The sequence below is a fragment of the Pygocentrus nattereri genome, chromosome 10 (genome assembly GCF_015220715.1).
Source record: "Pygocentrus nattereri isolate fPygNat1 chromosome 10, fPygNat1.pri, whole genome shotgun sequence".
NCBI classification, from domain to species: Eukaryota; Metazoa; Chordata; class Actinopteri; order Characiformes; family Serrasalmidae; genus Pygocentrus; species Pygocentrus nattereri.
Window position 1 is genome coordinate 7,105,148 of NC_051220.1, and position 17,048 is coordinate 7,122,195.

The 17,048-nt window shown below is 39.0% G+C and overlaps 1 protein-coding gene across 1 annotated transcript in view; it reads left to right on the forward strand.

Moving 5' to 3' along the window:
- Window positions 1–15,781, forward strand: part of actn2b (actinin, alpha 2b) — a 37,262-nt gene extending 21,481 nt beyond the window's left edge. The window contains exons 13-21 of the mRNA XM_017707852.2: window positions 3,360–3,468; window positions 5,484–5,624; window positions 6,187–6,369; window positions 7,484–7,618; window positions 9,255–9,434; window positions 9,545–9,691; window positions 11,503–11,568; window positions 13,947–14,105; window positions 14,999–15,781. Of these exons, the coding sequence (XP_017563341.1) occupies window positions 3,360–3,468; window positions 5,484–5,624; window positions 6,187–6,369; window positions 7,484–7,618; window positions 9,255–9,434; window positions 9,545–9,691; window positions 11,503–11,568; window positions 13,947–14,105; window positions 14,999–15,157 (1,279 nt within the window). The 3' untranslated portion in view covers window positions 15,158–15,781. The remainder of the gene's footprint in view (window positions 1–3,359; window positions 3,469–5,483; window positions 5,625–6,186; window positions 6,370–7,483; window positions 7,619–9,254; window positions 9,435–9,544; window positions 9,692–11,502; window positions 11,569–13,946; window positions 14,106–14,998) is intronic.
- Window positions 15,782–17,048: the final 1,267 nt, after the last annotated feature.

Here is a 17,048-nt window from a genome sequence, read left to right on the forward strand (position 1 = left end):
ACGCTGGAATTCACTGAGCTCCTGAGAGCGACCCATTCTTTCACTAATGTCTGTAGAAGCAGTCTGCAGGCCTAGGTGCTTGGTTTAGTATAGTTATGGCCATGGAAGTGACTGGAACACCTGAATTCAATGATTTGGATGGGTGACTGAATACTTTTGGAAATCTGCAGATCTACATGAAAAATATTGACTATCAGAATTGGCCTACAATTCATATAATCCATATCACTGCATCCTTAGTTTGTAAATGAACCCACATTGATATCTGATCCAGAGCTTATGACTTTAATATGGACAGAATTAAAAGTGGGTGGGCTATGTCCCCCATGCCACCCCCCACTGCCATGTTTTTCTTATACCTGTTTTGGGGCTGGGAGCCCCTGCCTGATTAGGCCTTTTGTAGCTGCAGTATAGTATTGTATGTGTCTGATTCTTTGCCCTTGTGCGTGACCGGTCACATTTTGCCACCTGGTGACCAAAAAGATGAAATCACTTCATATCTATTACACCCAGATATACAGTGTGTGCTTACATGCATTCTCAGTGCTCTGTGTCACCGCTATTCTATTTTCACTTACATTATCTCCCTGTAAGTCTGTATGTGTGTGTGTGTGTGTGTGTGTGTGTGTGTGTGTGTGTGTGTGTGTGTGTGTGTGAGTTGAGTGAAAGATAAGCTGTAACCTTTTTGCCTCTCCATTCCGTAGCTGCAGGGTGAGTTCTGCACTTGTCCTATCTCTCAGTTGGAGGCTAATCTCCCTGACCGCTCCAGCCAAACTGAAAAGCTTTGCAACCTTAAATTTCAAAGCCCAGGTTTGATGCCATGTAGGCTAATAATATTAGGATTGTTTACATAGTTTGTGTAAACTGACAGCTGGACTGAAAGTATGTTTTTTCAGTCTGATTGAACTTTCTCTGGTGATATGAACTTTCTGACCAATCACATTGGCCTCTGACCTTGGCATGGTGACAGCCAAGCTGACGGGTGTTTATGCTTTGTATTAGAGTAATTATTGAATGATTCTCTTTAAAACGGGAATATGAAAAGGAAAATGATGTTACGTGAATATCGTACACCTTTCCAGTGGCTGCGTTTTTGGCTAAACCTGCTTTAAGCAGTAATTAACCCAGAGTGGGGAAGCCAATGTGTGGCACTGTTAGAGTGATGCTGTCACAGTACAGGTGATCACACTTCTTTGAAACCACCTGGGATAGCATAGCAATCACCTAGCAACCACCTGGAATAGTACAGGAACCACCTAACAACAACCTAGTAGCTAACTAGGATAACAATGCCACAACACCCACCTAGCAAGATCCTAACAACCAGCTCAGATACCGTAGCAACTACCTAGCAACTCACTAGCAACCACCTGGAATACCACAGCAATCACCTAGCAACAACCTAGCAACCATGTAAAATACCACCATAACACCCTAACAACTGTCTGAGAATTACTTAAGCTGTGCAATCACTCTGCACTTTGGTAGTCACAAAGATTAACTTGACAATTTTATTGAAAATGTGTATTTACTCGTATTTTGTGTTGTTGCCATTTTATAGTAGCAACAAGCCACTTCAGGCTGTGCGTTACAGTGATTTACCAACTGGAAAAAAAGGTTTTATGTAATCACCTCATGCCAAAGAACTCAAATGTTTCAAGTAGTTGAATACAATTTAAATATATTACACCAACACAATTGCTTTCATATTCATGTTAGACATTTGATTCATTTGAAACCCCTGATGCAGTTGAATCATGTAAATTTGAGCCACCGGTCAGCGTGTCGGTCAGGAACGGAGTTAAAAAATGTGGCTTTATAAGGCTTCATTTCTACTGAGGTCAAAAGGCTAGGAGAGTCGGTTATCTGTGTGTTCTCTTTCCTGCACTCTTATCAGCTTCCCCCTATTTCAGATGTCAGCCAAGTGTTTTAAGGGGTGAGACGCTGTCCTGCAGTCGAAGATATGGTACACAAAAAAATGGGACACCCCGGATTGGGTGTTAATTGGATTAATCCATGTCAGAGAAACCATCCCTAAGGGCCTGAATGTGGGTCTTTAGTTCCTCAGTCTTAAAACTTCATAATTTATATTAGTTCCATAGTGGTTACAGAATAATTCACAGTAGTTGAAGCTGCACTACATGTTTTGTTAAAACTGAAAGAAGTATCATTAGTGAGAGGCTGGGAGCTTTTCACACCACGCCATACGTTTTTACATATTAACATCAAACGTGCAGGCTCAAAAAGAAAGTCCAGCTGGATGTTTAGGTCTTCAGTGCAAAACCCACATAATACAAATGAAGATATGATGACGATAGTAGATAATTCACTCACATCCTCGGAAAACACGTCCTTCACCAAGTATTGACTGAGTATTGACACATTTCCACCAGAGAGGTCTCCAAATCCCTAAAACGTGCATGCACTTTTAATGAATAATATGCCCTACAAGGGAATGCCACTTCTTCTTCTTTCGGCCACAGCGGATCATCTGCCTCCATCTTGCCCTATCCATTGCCTCCTCTACTTTCACACCAACCATCTCCATGTCCACCTTCACTACATCCATAAACCTTCTCTGAGATCTACCTCTTCCTCTTCTACCCGACCTACAAGGGAATTCCCCTACAAGGGAATGCCACTGATATTTCCAATATCTACATTGTTAAGATGGAAGCAAAGTGGCTTGAATGTGCACATGCAGGCTGTTTTGAGGCAAAACAGTCCCCAAACATATTTTTTCAGGTTACCATTATCAGTATTACAGATAAAACTCAGACGACACCTGTAGGTTCACTGGTGGTTTTGGATTGTAAATTAAACATCCATGCATTTGTGTTACAGACCAGTGTTTCTTAACCCTGGTCCTGGAGGCCACTTCAAGTTTGTCCAGTCTGGGCTGCTGCAGAAACATGGTGTCACGACATAGTGGCCTCTGTTGGACCCTATGTAGATATGAAGGGCTCATTCTAAGCTAAAGGAAGCATAACGATTCGAAGTTAGATGCTTGTACACTGATGAAAACACAGTTTTGTACACTATATTCCATTTCTGCCCCCCTAAATCTTAAACACTGGAGATTTAACTGCCCCCAGTGCTAGTTTCCATTCCTAGGGTGAGAGCACAGTGTCCCTTAAGTCCACTACCCTAGCACAGTCTGGTTCTTGTCCTGCGGTGCTGAAGCACAGCTCTAAATCACTAAACTGTGCTGGATCAAGACCTCAAACGTGAATTGACATGACACTACCTCTAAGCTGCACTTTCATCAGCACAGAAGGAGAAGGGTGAGAGGCGAGGAGGTGAACTGAATGAAGGTGGTGGATTTCACTCTGTATGTGTATTTGCTTGGCCCCCTACAGTGAGCTGGACTATCATGATGTGGCTGCAGTGAATCAGAGGTGTCAGAGTATCTGTGATGTTTGGGACCAGCTTGGCACGCTCACCCAGAAACGCAGAGAGGCTCTGGAGGTACGCAGTGTGTGTGATGTCAACTGGTTGTGTGTGATGTTAAAGGGCCCATATTGTACATTTTTCTTTTATTTACATGTAGCATTTTGTGTTTTTCATGTACCAATCATAATTCTTTTTTGTGACCATTTTCCAACCTTGTAGAATTAAAGATGCTGTTTTTGTTGCCTTTAAGACTGACGTATATAAATGACCTCTGTTCTGAGGGGCTGTCCTGCTTTGTGTCTCATTTACAAAGCATTGGCTGAAACACTTCTTATGACTTCAGCAGGAATGGGTGTGGCTAAACTGCTGTAGGCAGAATGGGCATATATATGTAATGTGTGTGTGTGTGTGTGTGTGTGTGTGTGTGTGTGTGTGACACATCATAAAAATAATGAATGTTAACAATTTTATATATCTGTCCATTATATGGGCCCTTTAATCAATCAATCAATCAATAAATCAATCAATCAATCAATCAGTCAATCAATCAAGCAATTAGTCAGTCAGCTTTCTTTTAAAACTCTGAGTACGATGAGGGTGACCCTCATTTACAATGTAGCCTCACACAAATCATTATACAAAAGGATTATATAAAAAAAAAACCCCAAAGAATTATTATTATTGTTATTAAGAATATATTATTATTAAGAATTATATTATTAAAACAGTGTATAAGACTGATTGTGAAAATGTAAAAATGAGGAGCTTTAAGGCAAATAAGATTAACAACTCAAAACAACTGCATAAAACGATTTTACACAGTCTTAAAAATAAAGAAATGAATACATAAATAAATACAGCTAAGTATGGTGAGAAAAAAGATTAAATAGAAAGCAATACAAGTAATAATAAAATATTAAAAATATATATCAAATGCATTTTTCTTTAGTGATAACAATAAAAATAACAAATCAACCAAGAAAATAACCAAAAAATGACATAATGTGACAAGTCGACAGAAACCAGACGCTTGCGGTTATAAAGACAATGGCGGTTTAGTAACAAACAGCAAACCAGAATGAAAACGGCAGAGCAAAAGTACAAAAAGGACAAAGCAAAAGTCAGAAGTGGGTCGTGGGCTGGAGGTTAGGGATCTGGCCCCGGGATTCTGTGACCGGAAGATTGCCGGTTCGATCCCCAGGGCCAACAGTCCATGCCTGAGGTGTCCTTGAGCAAGACACCTAACCCCCAACTGCTCCCCGGGCACCGTGGATAGGGCTGCCCACCACTCCAGGCAAGTGTGTGCTCACTGCCCCCTAGTGTGTGTGCTCACTAGTGTGTATGTGGTGTTTCACTTCACGGATGGGTTAAATGCGGAGGTGGAATTTCCCCGGTTGTGGGATCAAAAAAAAAAGAAGTATCACTTAAAGCAGTGCTCAAAAACACGGAACACAGGCAATCAGAATAACAACACTCAGTAGGTTTCCAACCAACTAAAGCTCAGGCTGATATAATAACTGCTCTTGTCACATGACAACACACACCGGTGAAAGCAGTTAGTATTCTGGGGAATGTGGGCCCTGATAGAAAGTCACGTGAGCTTCCATTGAACTGTGGGCAATGGAGTCTCTGTTGGAGGCTGAGTCTGAGTGAGGTTGTTCAATCACATGATCTCCCATGGGCTTCTGGAATGTGAAGTCCGTCTCTTCTTAAGAGCTTTCCGGATGAGTGACACAATTATCCCTTTACCACAAATTTAATCTGTTAGCCAAAACATATTTGGGTCAAGTTTGAGTCTTTAGTCTGGTGCTGGAACCACAAGGCTGATGTTGCTGGCAAGTCCTGGAAGCTCACATACCACCAATTAGCACTTACAGTCATGTTGAGAGAGTATAAACTACCACCACCAGGCTTGTTTCAGATTTTCTGCCAGACTCAATTTAAACGGCTGTATCACTAATATAAAATAGATTTATCATTTATTTAGCTGATCTATGTTTCTATAACTATAATAAGTGCAGTAAGTGCCAGTTACCTCTCACACACTCATACAGAAGTGTGCCCATGTACCTGTCTGTGTGTGTTAATAGAGGACTGAGAAGCTGCTGGAGACAGTGGAGCAGCTGTTCCTCGAGTATGCGAAGAGATCAGCTCCCTTCAACAGCTGGCTGGAGGGAGCCATGGAGGACCTGCAGGACATGTTCATAGTGCACACCATCGAGGAGGTCCAGGTACAGACACACAGGCACAGTCATAGATATTTACAGGGTATTGTTGTCATTTACTAACATTTTTGTACGCTGAATGCCCGGAGCACAGCACAGAGTATCTAAAACACTGTATCAAAAATAAAGTATTTAAAATGTATATTATGAGAAATTTAGATTTGATACTGTATTATTAGTGTTACAAGTGATTCCACCTTCCACCTATGAATGGTAGAAAGCCTGTTCCCGCCAGGTAATGGCTGCAGTCAAAAAACATGTCAAAAATCTCAAAATAATTATTTATTTTCTAAAATTTTGGCTTATTATATTAAAATACTTATTTTTTTATCCAAACATTAACTTAGTGTATTACAATAATATTTTTTTCAACATTTTGATTTTGAGATTTTAAGTTATTAGGGCAATAGTCTGACATACAGTACATGTTGAAATAATGAGTTCCTAAATTTGAGAAAGAAAGTCATTTTTTGGAAAAAGAAGTCATTATTTTGACATAGTAGGTCAAAATTCTGAGAAACATGTCATTATTTTGACATAAAAAGTCAAAATTTCTCTCTGTGATCAGAGTCTATTGGCAGCTCATGAGCAGTTCAAGTCCACTCTGCCAGAAGCGGATGCAGAAAGGCAGGCCATACTGGGCATCCAGCAGGAAGTGCAGAAGATCTTCCACAGTTACGGTATCCATGGTAACCTCACCAACCCCTACAGCACCATCAGCCCAGAGGAGATCCTGAGCAAGTGGGAAAAGGTGGGGAACACACACACACACACACACACATACACAGAGCCTGCCTGAATGTAATATCATATAACCGGTTTGTATAAATTCTAAAAGAATTATAGATTTATTCTTTTTTTTTTTTTTAATTCAGATATTTTATTAATGATATACAACAACAGGTACAGCACGACTCACAAGTACAATTTGTAAAGTAGCCATTCACTACAAAATCAAAAGAAAGAGACAGAGGAAAACAAATAACAGCGACAATACAAAGTCCTTTGCACACTCAGTTCAGTTGCATGTGATTCCAAAATTCCTCCCATAAGTTCTTCCCTCTCCCTTCACCATTAACTCTTCCCAACATAACTTCATAAGAAGCATTTCATTCATTTTGTCAATCCACTCTTTTAAATCAGAAGTTTTAGAGCTCTTCTAATTACGCAATATTACCCTGGCGGCTGTAATTATTCCCACTTTTATTACATTAAATTCATTATTTGTTACGTTAGCAATTTCTGTTCTATCCCCAAGAAGGCAAAGCCGGGGTTGCTGAGGTAATGTAAATCCCAACCATTTTCCCAACATTTCAAGAATTTAACCCAAAATGGAAATGGAACTGAGCACTCCCAGATCATATGGAAAAAGGTGCCCGTCCCTGTAGGTCATTTCCAGCACTAATCATTATCTATCACTAGCTATTCCCGTTCTGTAAAGTCTGGATGGTGTCCAGTAGTACCTGTGTAAAATCTTATACTGAATGAATTTCCCTTCTCTCTAATATTTCTGCTACACTTGACAGAATTCTCAACCATACATCGTCATCAATAGTACAACCTAAATCTTTCTGCCGTATTGTTTTGAGATTCCCACTCGTATCACTACTTAACAGATTAGATGTCCTAGAGAATATTGATGCTTTGTGAGCTTCATGTTGCAGATTTAAATATTCAACCACAGGGTTACTTTCTCTGGTATGGAATTTGTCCTGAATACAGTGCCTTATCTTATTTCATGATTTGTTCATTTATTTGACTTGTCTCAAGACTCATATGATTTCTGCACACATTTGTTTATTCATAAATGTCTGTGTGGCTGTGTGTGGTTTTCTTCTACGCTCTGTCTATGTGTTTGTTTGTAGGTGAAGAAGCTGGTTCCTCAGAGAGATGGCGCTCTGCAGGAGGAGTTAGCACGGCAGCATGGTAACGAGAGGCTGCGGCGGCAGTTTGCTGCTCAGGCCAACCTCATCGGGCCCTGGATTCAAACCAGGATGGAGGTAGGGGGGCTTTTGTGCCCCTACATATCACTGTAATGTGAGGATACCCAGCATGAGAACTTTGCTGCCAACAACATTTGGTTGTCCTGCTCACAGAATTTGGCCAGAAAGCAATGTGTTATTTTTCACTCAATTACATTTTTACACAAATGAACAAATATTCAGTTAATAAATAAAATTTAGTTTATTTAAAAAGCCTCAAGGATGACACTTTAGCATTGGCTAGAACGGTAGTTCTAAGCCCAGTCCTCAAGGACCCCAAAGACAGTCCTTATTTTTGCTCCAACCCCATTTGCAACACATAGAGATGAAGAAAATGTGGTCTGTCTGGGGGCCCTGAGGGCCAGGCTGGGAACCACTGAGCTAGAAAACAAAGTTAATAAAGCCACTATAGTGGCTTTAAATGGTAGTATAATGAAAGTACTGAATAAAAGCAACATGACTTTGGTTTACAGTGAAATCAAATCAAAACAATTATGTTAATCAGCATATGATTCACGATTCAAAGTACTATGCTAAATAAAGCCAATTGATTATAGACTTCAAATCCCATGTGTCAATCACAAGGCCGAGGGGCCAAATCAGGCCTGTAGCAGAATTCTATCTGGCCTGTGAAATTATTTTCACTTTTTATTAATATTATTAATATTAGCGCGTTTGACAATGTACTGCAGGTCCCACTTTATAGTGTGTCTTTAATAACTGTGTAGTTACACATGAACACTGTAACTACTGATGATTTACTCCCTGTTACAGATGGATTACAGAAGTGCAGCCTCATGTAATTACACAAGTGTGTCTTCTACACAGGAACTTTCCTGTAGTGCAGGGTAAATGTTACACTGAATAATAAGTGGGCAGTTCCTGTGTAGTTATTATGTAGTTACTATGTAATAAAGGAGTGGTAATATAAACATTGCTGTAGGGGTAATATAATGCAACACATTTAATTAACGTCATAACAGCTCCATGTTAAGACAAGTGGCCGTCTGCTGGACTGTCACGTTACAGAATAGTTTAAAGCTGAAATTGGTTACAATTTCACAGCTTTAGCAACAAAAAATGCTAGCTAAATGTTAGGAAAGCAGGCAGATACAGTGTAAATAATGTCCTAATGTACATTATTAGATATTTCCTTTTTCTACTGGGAAAAAAACATTTAAAAAATTATTTCCAGTCTGATTACAAATGTAACTGCATTTGTGTTATTACACTTGTGTAATTAAGTAAGTAAGTTACAGATGTGTAATTACAACTGCTGTAATCCACCTGTAACAGTGACTAAGTCATTGGTAGTTACGTTCTGCTGCATATGTTGTTCACATGCAACTACATAGTTATTAGAGACACTTAATATAAAGTGGGACCGCATTGCACTACAATCCCCAGCATGCACTGCAGCATAATGAGCGTAATGTAATGTAGCCTATTGTAATGTGCATAAATGTTGTGTACTCTAGCCTATAAATGACTTAAGAGCCTGCTATATAATTTTTATATGATATCACAGCAGATGTCAGCCAAAGATGTCAGCCTGTCTTTAGGTGGAACTAGTGCAACGTTGCTCAGCTCTGGTTATGTGTCACATCAGGGGAGAACATAAATTGACTGGTACTGTGTCTATGATATGTGACAGGAGATTGGACGCTGCTCTCTGGAGATCGGAGGGACTTTAGAGGATCAGATGACTCAGCTGAAGCAGTACGAGCATGTGATCATCAGCTACAAACCCAACATCGACAAACTAGAGGGAGACCACCAGCTCATCCAGGAGTCCCTCATATTCGACAACAAGCACACCAACTACACCATGGAGGTACACATTCAAATACATATGATTGGTGTATGGATGGATTGTTTACACTATACTGCCTTTTTTGTGCTCGTCTTTCCTCCATACACCTGTCCATGTTTCTCTCTCTCCAGCATATCCGTGTTGGTTGGGAGCTGCTCCTGACGACCGTCGCTCGAACCATCAACGACATCGAGACTCAGATTCTGACCCGTGACGCTAAAGGCATCAGCCAGGAGCAGATGAATGAATTCCGCTCCTCCTTCAACCACTTCGACCGGGTACTGTTTTCAGATCAGTCTTTAAGCCCTACTACAACTAAAATTTCAGAACTACAACAACAACTACAGCCCAGAAGTGAGGTCTCAATATTTATAAATGAGAAATAAACCCGCATTGAAAAATAAAGATTTAGTAATATTTTGTCTTGATTTTGTACAAGAAAAGGGTTTTTAGCACCTATTACAAGAGGAAAGGCACATATGCAGTGTTATTATTATAGGAGCTTCCCTCTCAATGCTCAAAATACTTTATTATTATGAAGCACATTCTGATTTATTCATGCTGATAGTAAATACTGCCTGTGCGCTGTTTAACGCTTCACAACAGCTTGTCTTAACTTTAAAAGGGCTGCCATTGTTGTTGCTCAGAGAGAAGGAAGTTTATCAGACACATTTAAGAATTTTCAACTTTGATGTTGACAATAAAAGACTGAACAGAAAAACTGTTACAGAAATGCCGCAGTCATGGTTTGACGTATGTAGCTAGGAAGACACGCTCACCAGAAATCAAGCAGGAAGCAGCGCTTACATGCAAAGATTTTTGCCAATCCAATTGAATATATTCCGATTACAGATTAAGACTGAGGTGTTTAAGCTCACTCGACTCAACAATCTGATGGAAAATCTCAGTTAACATGCTCACTACAAGTAATCCAAGCCAAAATGACATGCATACGTAGAACCGCTTAGCGTAGACGTTATGACAACCAGCATCACGTGAGTCCAGTCAGAGTGAGATGAGCAGCAGTGAGCAGTGCTCGTATTTTTAATGACTTTAAAGTGACGTCAGACTCAGGAAAACATGCTTCACATGCAACGTACTTAAACTTTCCGATTGGGAATGTAATCACATTCAGCCGTTTATACAGCTATTATTCTTCTATTTAATGGATCATTTATAGGATTGCCCACCTCATTCAGTCGGATAGCAGCTGTATTCAGAATGGCCTCAATCTTGAGTAGTGTATTCCGACTGAGGTGTTTATATGGACCTGGTCTATTCCAATTGAGCTATTAGTCGGAGTATGAACGGGTTATTAGGCTGCATGTAATGTGGCTACTGAAATTAAAGAGGGATTTTACAATATCACACAATTCCCAAAGAAGCAAGTTCAGCACAGGCCAAAAACTGTTTTGAATACCGACTCAAATGGTAAACTTCAAAGCTGTAATATTACAGTAAATTTTATCTATAAGTAAGACTAAGAAATAATTATACTTAATAATGCTGATCATCCCCATAATCACATTCTTATTTTTATAACTTTTTATATGGGCATGTAATATTTGTCTGTGAGAAAGAAATCATGTGCAGAGGGCTGTATCTTGCAACTTATTTCTTTATTCTTTATGGTTTAATTGCCGCAATAATAAACAGTTGTAGTATATATTACCAAGAACATAGTTAACTGTAAAGCAGTCACATTTTAGAAATGTTTATTAAAATTTTCTGACTGCATTATTGAAATGATTGAAATGCCCATCATTAAACTTTTGTTCATTCAGCTGAAATTGCTAGATTATTGTGCTGTGTTAGAATGTTAGTACAGTAAACGTGCAGCTTTAATTACAGTATCTTTCATGATTAATGGCTAATGCCTTCAGGAAAGAGGCCACATTGTATTAAATGATGCATTGATCTTCTGTACTTCTGTAATTATTGTGTTGAAATCGGTTCATTTATATGTTTTGTTTTCTGTTTCTCCTCTGTGGTTGTGTGTGATTTGGTGTTTGTGTTTCTGTTCATGTCTATCTGTGCATATGTTCCCCCTATGTCCATAAACGTGTGCCCTTTGCCCCTGACGGTACAGAAGAAGAACGGAGCGATGGACACTGATGACTTTAGGGCCTGTCTCATTTCTATGGGCTATGACCTGGTAAGGGGCTCTCCACTACAGTCCAGTCTAACAGGACCTACTACTATCATTTAGATATGGTCAGTGGTGTATTTCATTAGATAATGCGGTATCTGCTCACAAATAAGATCTTGGGGTTGGGGGGTTGGGGTTGTTAAGTAGCCAGTCAAACATTTGGACATGTGACTTAAAGTGGAATTACACTGATTTGTCAAAATTTGTACATAATTCGGTCCTTATCTTGCAAACAAAGTCAATTAAGTTGTTTTGATGCAAAGTACTCCGTTCTAAAGAAGTTTAACATCAGAGTGCAATTTTCAAATCGCAACACCTGCAGTTTATATTATATAATACATTATATTATATAATATAATATATTATATAATACATAACACTGTCACAAGTTTCAAATAGAAAGCATGTAAACTAATAACACAGAGTTTGTAAGCTGTCTGTTGATGAGTTAGACCAATCAGACACCCATGTTCTGTATATGTGACATCACAACCATCACAACTACCTGGTACTCAGCGTTCCAGCTTCACCCCAGAAAAAGTGGATGTTTTGCTCTTCTTGGGCAAAAAAAACATTTCTGCATTTAAGTCACAATATTGATCAAAAAAATCGGAATTACATAATTCCCCCAAATCCTTCAGCCCTAATCTGAGTTCAGTAGCTCTACAAGCCTGATGTCTGATTGTTTAACGAGAAAGTTTTAGCCTAAAATCTATTTTGTAAAGTCTGGAGAGGTACATGCCTGACAAAATATTCCCCAATGAAAACATTTTTTTATCACTATTACATGATTATCAGCATTGCAAATAAAACTCAGAAGACAGTGAACTCAGGTTCATTGGTGGTTTTGCCACAGATCACATACAGCACAGTAGTATCCTTTATAACAGCACTACAACAGGGTCTGCAAAGACATACCCCAAATGCTATTGGCTAAGCATTAATCGCAACAGCTACAAACGAGTCACTACAGTTGCGAACTGTGAATGTGAAACTAGCCCAAGGATTCTAAAGCCCTTACCAAAAGTTATTAAAGTAGGTCTGTTACAGTTATTACATAATCACCTGAATTAGGGCTGGGCAATATGACAGTATCGTTATTGTGATAAATCATGTCACAGCACAATACAATTTGCTTTTCTGAATATATTCTGGATATCATTAGTACTAGATAGTAGAACACTGAATAGAGTAGAACACATTCGAAAGAGGGCAAAATTAGCTTGCTTTAATTTGATTTAGTGCAAAACTGTATGCAAATTACTGAATACAAAAAAACATGTTAAATTGTATTCACAGTGTTTTTGTTAGTAGTTTTTAAAATGTATCACTTCTGGTTCTTTTTTCTGTTCCTGATCCGATGTCTGAAAAATATACGAGTCGCCACAGATATGGTGGTGACTCATGTATCGTGAAAACTTCATGAAGTATCGCAATACTATATTTCTGCCATATCGCCCACCTCTAGCCTGACTAAGCTGAAACTGAAGGAGTACACAGAAGCCCCAGGCAAGAAATAAGTAAGCAAGAGGTTTTCGGTTTCCTTTTATTTTAAGGTGGACATGTTTTGGGTCGGGGCGGCACGGTGGCATGGTGGGTAGCGCTGTCGCCACACAGCAAAGAGGGCCTGGGTTCGATTCCCCGACCGGGTGACCGGGGTCCTCTCTGTGTGGAGTTTGCATGTTCTCACCATGTCTGCGTGGGTTTCCTCCGGTTTCCTCCCACAGTCCAAAGACATGCAGTCAGGCCAATTGGACATGCTAAATTACCCCTGGGTGTGAGTGACTGTCTGTGTCTGTCTGTCTGCCCTGCGATGGACTGGCGACCTGTCCAGGGTGTATCCTGCCTTCTGTATCCTGACTGCTGGGATAGGCTCCAGCACCCCCCGCAACCCTGAAGGAGAAGCGGATTAGAAAATGGATGGATGGATGGATGTTTTGGGTCTTCCCTACCATGACATGAGCCAAAACATCTGCCTTAGAATAAAAGATTAAACACTAACAATTAGACACGTTTACCAGACGCTGAATGCTGTCAAATGTCGCACTCTCAGACTTGAACACAGTATGTTTCACTCACACATACAAACACTGTGTAGAAGTAAATTGTCCACGATGTAGTGCCATATTGATATTTTGAACACTGCCCACATTCTGAGGAGAGCATAGAATTATGTCTCAGTATGAATCTCATCAAAGCAATTGGTCTTCCAGGGTTATTTAAATCAGCTCAGTCTATATCCCATATCAATCTGGGAAGCAGTATGAATAGGATGCTACACTTATTAAGACAAACCTTAACAGGAATTATAGTTTGTACAAAATGAATCTCTAATGTGTGTGTGTGTGTGTGTGTGTGTGTGTGTGCGTGTGTGTGTGTGTCAGGGCGAGGTGGAGTTTGCCCGGATCATGATGCTGGTTGACCCGAATGCTACAGGGGTCGTGACTTTCCAGTCTTTCATCGACTTCATGACCAGAGAGACCGCGGACACTGACACGTCCGAGCAGGTCGTCGCTTCCTTCAGGATCCTCGCTGCAGACAAGGTGAGCGTGTGTCTGTGTGTAATGCTGTTTACGCCCCACGCTGTGGTTTACTTTGCAAAATTAGCTTCATGTATACTACAAAAGCTTGGAGTCAGCATTTTTGAATAATATTACACCAATAATATGAAGGTAAGGGTTATAAGAAAAATAATAAAGTCATGTACAAAAGTTTGGGCAGCCCTGGTTCCATGTTTTGTTGACACACCCTACAAAGTTATTACTACACTTCTGCACCTTTATTTGCTGAATGTAAAACATAAAATGTGGTCTGTGCGAAAGTTATGGCACATTTAATATTTTATAGTCTATTTGATTATGTTATGTTAAACTCAAATAAATCAAATCACATTTATTGTCACATCACAAGAGAGAAAAAAAAATAAAATAAAAATACACACACACACACACACACACATATGTAATATACATATATTCAGTTTTTGGCATAATTTGAAAATGCCTGTTACTCTTTACATTGTCTATAAATTTCATGACAAATGGACCAAAAGAAACAGCCCAAAATTACTTGGACAAAAATTCTGGTTCCATTGACTTACATTAGAAGTACAATTGTTTTTTCCTTCTCCTGTAAAGTTACCATTTTGAAGATACAAGATTTTGTTCCGACAACAGTGATATATATATAAATTGTGCAGTAAAATTTATGCCATATCTAACTGTGTTCTCTGTAGAGGATGATTAAAAATATTTGCACCTAGAAAATCAACAAAACATGACATTCTTTCGCCAATATCACTGATATAAATCCATATCAGTCACAAATATTCACATTGGCTGGTAGCAGACATTGAACATGTGGATGTACAGACACCAAACACATCTTTGAGAGCTGTAATCAACAGTATTTTTGCTGTTGTTTCTTTTTCCTCCAGTCATATATCCTGATAGATGAGCTGAGGAGAGAGCTGCCCCGGGACCAGGCTGAGTACTGCATCTCCAGAATGCCACCCTATACTGGCCCCGGGGCTGTCCCAGGGGCCCTGGACTATACCGCCTTCTCCACCGCCCTCTACGGAGAGAGTGACCTTTAACCTGACTGCTGCTTGAGCTTGTCCCATGATTGACCCCCCCCCACCCCTGCACCCAAAGAATGGTCCATAAGTTCAGTCATGTAAAAGAAATTGTAATAAAAAATAATAATATGGAAAATTGTGGAGCTGAACTGCAGAATGCAAAAGATCTTAATGAATTAGGACAGAGGACATGGAATTTGAAAAATTCTGAATATTTAAAAATTTCAGATCAGATTGTGAGACTGTGTAAAGAAATTTGTCCATTAGGTTCACTGTTTTCAACAAATATCCAGAATGTTTTTCTCTTTCTTTGTGCCACACTCACACCTTTATCGCCAGTGATGAAATTTAAGATGAACACAAATCAGTGCTGAATGTACTGCTCTAATGCTCCACAAGCATCTCTGTAGTTCTACAGTTTTACCAGGTAATGTGAAAATCTAGTCTTTATAATCTTCCATTTATTTCTCATGAGTTAGAAATAGACTCGTTATGTTGGAACAGGACATTTAACCATGGCTTTTGTTTGTATAACAACGTAGTAAAGACTTTGAGCAGTTTCACTAAAGCACTGTGCTGTAGATGGAAATAATTTACAGTTGGACACCATTTATCAAGTGTGAAATAAAACAGTACAGACTACGCGCTGGTGTCAGTTTGTATATGAGTTCAGTTTGAGTTTTATATTACACAGCTACTGTATTACATGAAGTTCCTTCAAATTCTAGTGAAAAATCTGACTTCTCTCTACTGAAATATTTCTTAGAAATATAAACTAATGCAAACTTACATTATTTCTTAGTTACATGAGAGATAAAACTTATTTGAAAGCTTATAACTGGCAATAAATTCACCATCTTGGTTGTAAATGTCTCAGTATGTGCTAATGTCTTAGTACAGGCTAACAAGTATAAATGAAAACTCAGACTTACTTTGCTCTTCTTTAAGCTTTAGCTTACCTATAGCTGCTTTTCTCACATCTCTGGCAGGAAACTTTTGCAAAAGTAGAATATTTTCTTGTAAAATGTCTCTTAACAATCGACTTTTTACAAGGCTGAAGTCGCTTCTCCTTCGCCAGCTTCTTATTCTAATTTTCCTGCTCCACCTTAAGTGGTTCCTGAGGTGCCAGAATGTAACTGTTGCACCATTTAAGGTGGAACGGCAAAATTTGAATGAGAAACTAGCAAACAAGAAAACTGACTTTGTGACTTTTTAGTGTTTTACATCTTCTTGTTGCATATTAAATATATCAGAAAACCAGCTTGAGTGCTTATAAATGCAAATGAGTCCATTCGTCTCTAAATTATTGTTGTTTTAAACCTCCCTTGCTGTTTTGTTAGCTACTAGGTAGGCAAGATTGTTGTCTGCGTTGTTATGTGACCAGCATTCTGTGCACTAATCTTTAGTGTTAAAGGGTGAATTAAAAAAGTTGTGTTACAAGGCTTAGCAAAACTTTGTTACTGCAAATGATGATTATTTTATTTGTATGTAAAAATCTAATTCTGTGGAGCCACAAGAGGACAGTAAAAGAGTCACTTGTTGTCGACCCCTGGTCTAGTATATAGAGTAATATACAAAAATTTGAAAATTTGAAAAAATCACATGTATTGTTAATCTTAACAAAAATACGCTAACACATCCTCTACATTGAACATATCTAAATATGACACTTTCCTGCAAAATTCAATATACAATTTCTATTTACTTAAGATAAATAAAAGATAAATATAAAATGTGCCGTAACTTTTTCCCCAGTGTGTTAAATTCAGCAAACAAACAGCAACTATGTATTACAATGTGCAGAAGTGTGTTGTCTGTAGAGGATGGTCACTTCAACAAACTTCTTATGGTCAAATCAACAAACACGACTTCACAATATCAACTCAATTTCATTTAGTGCACGAGTGTC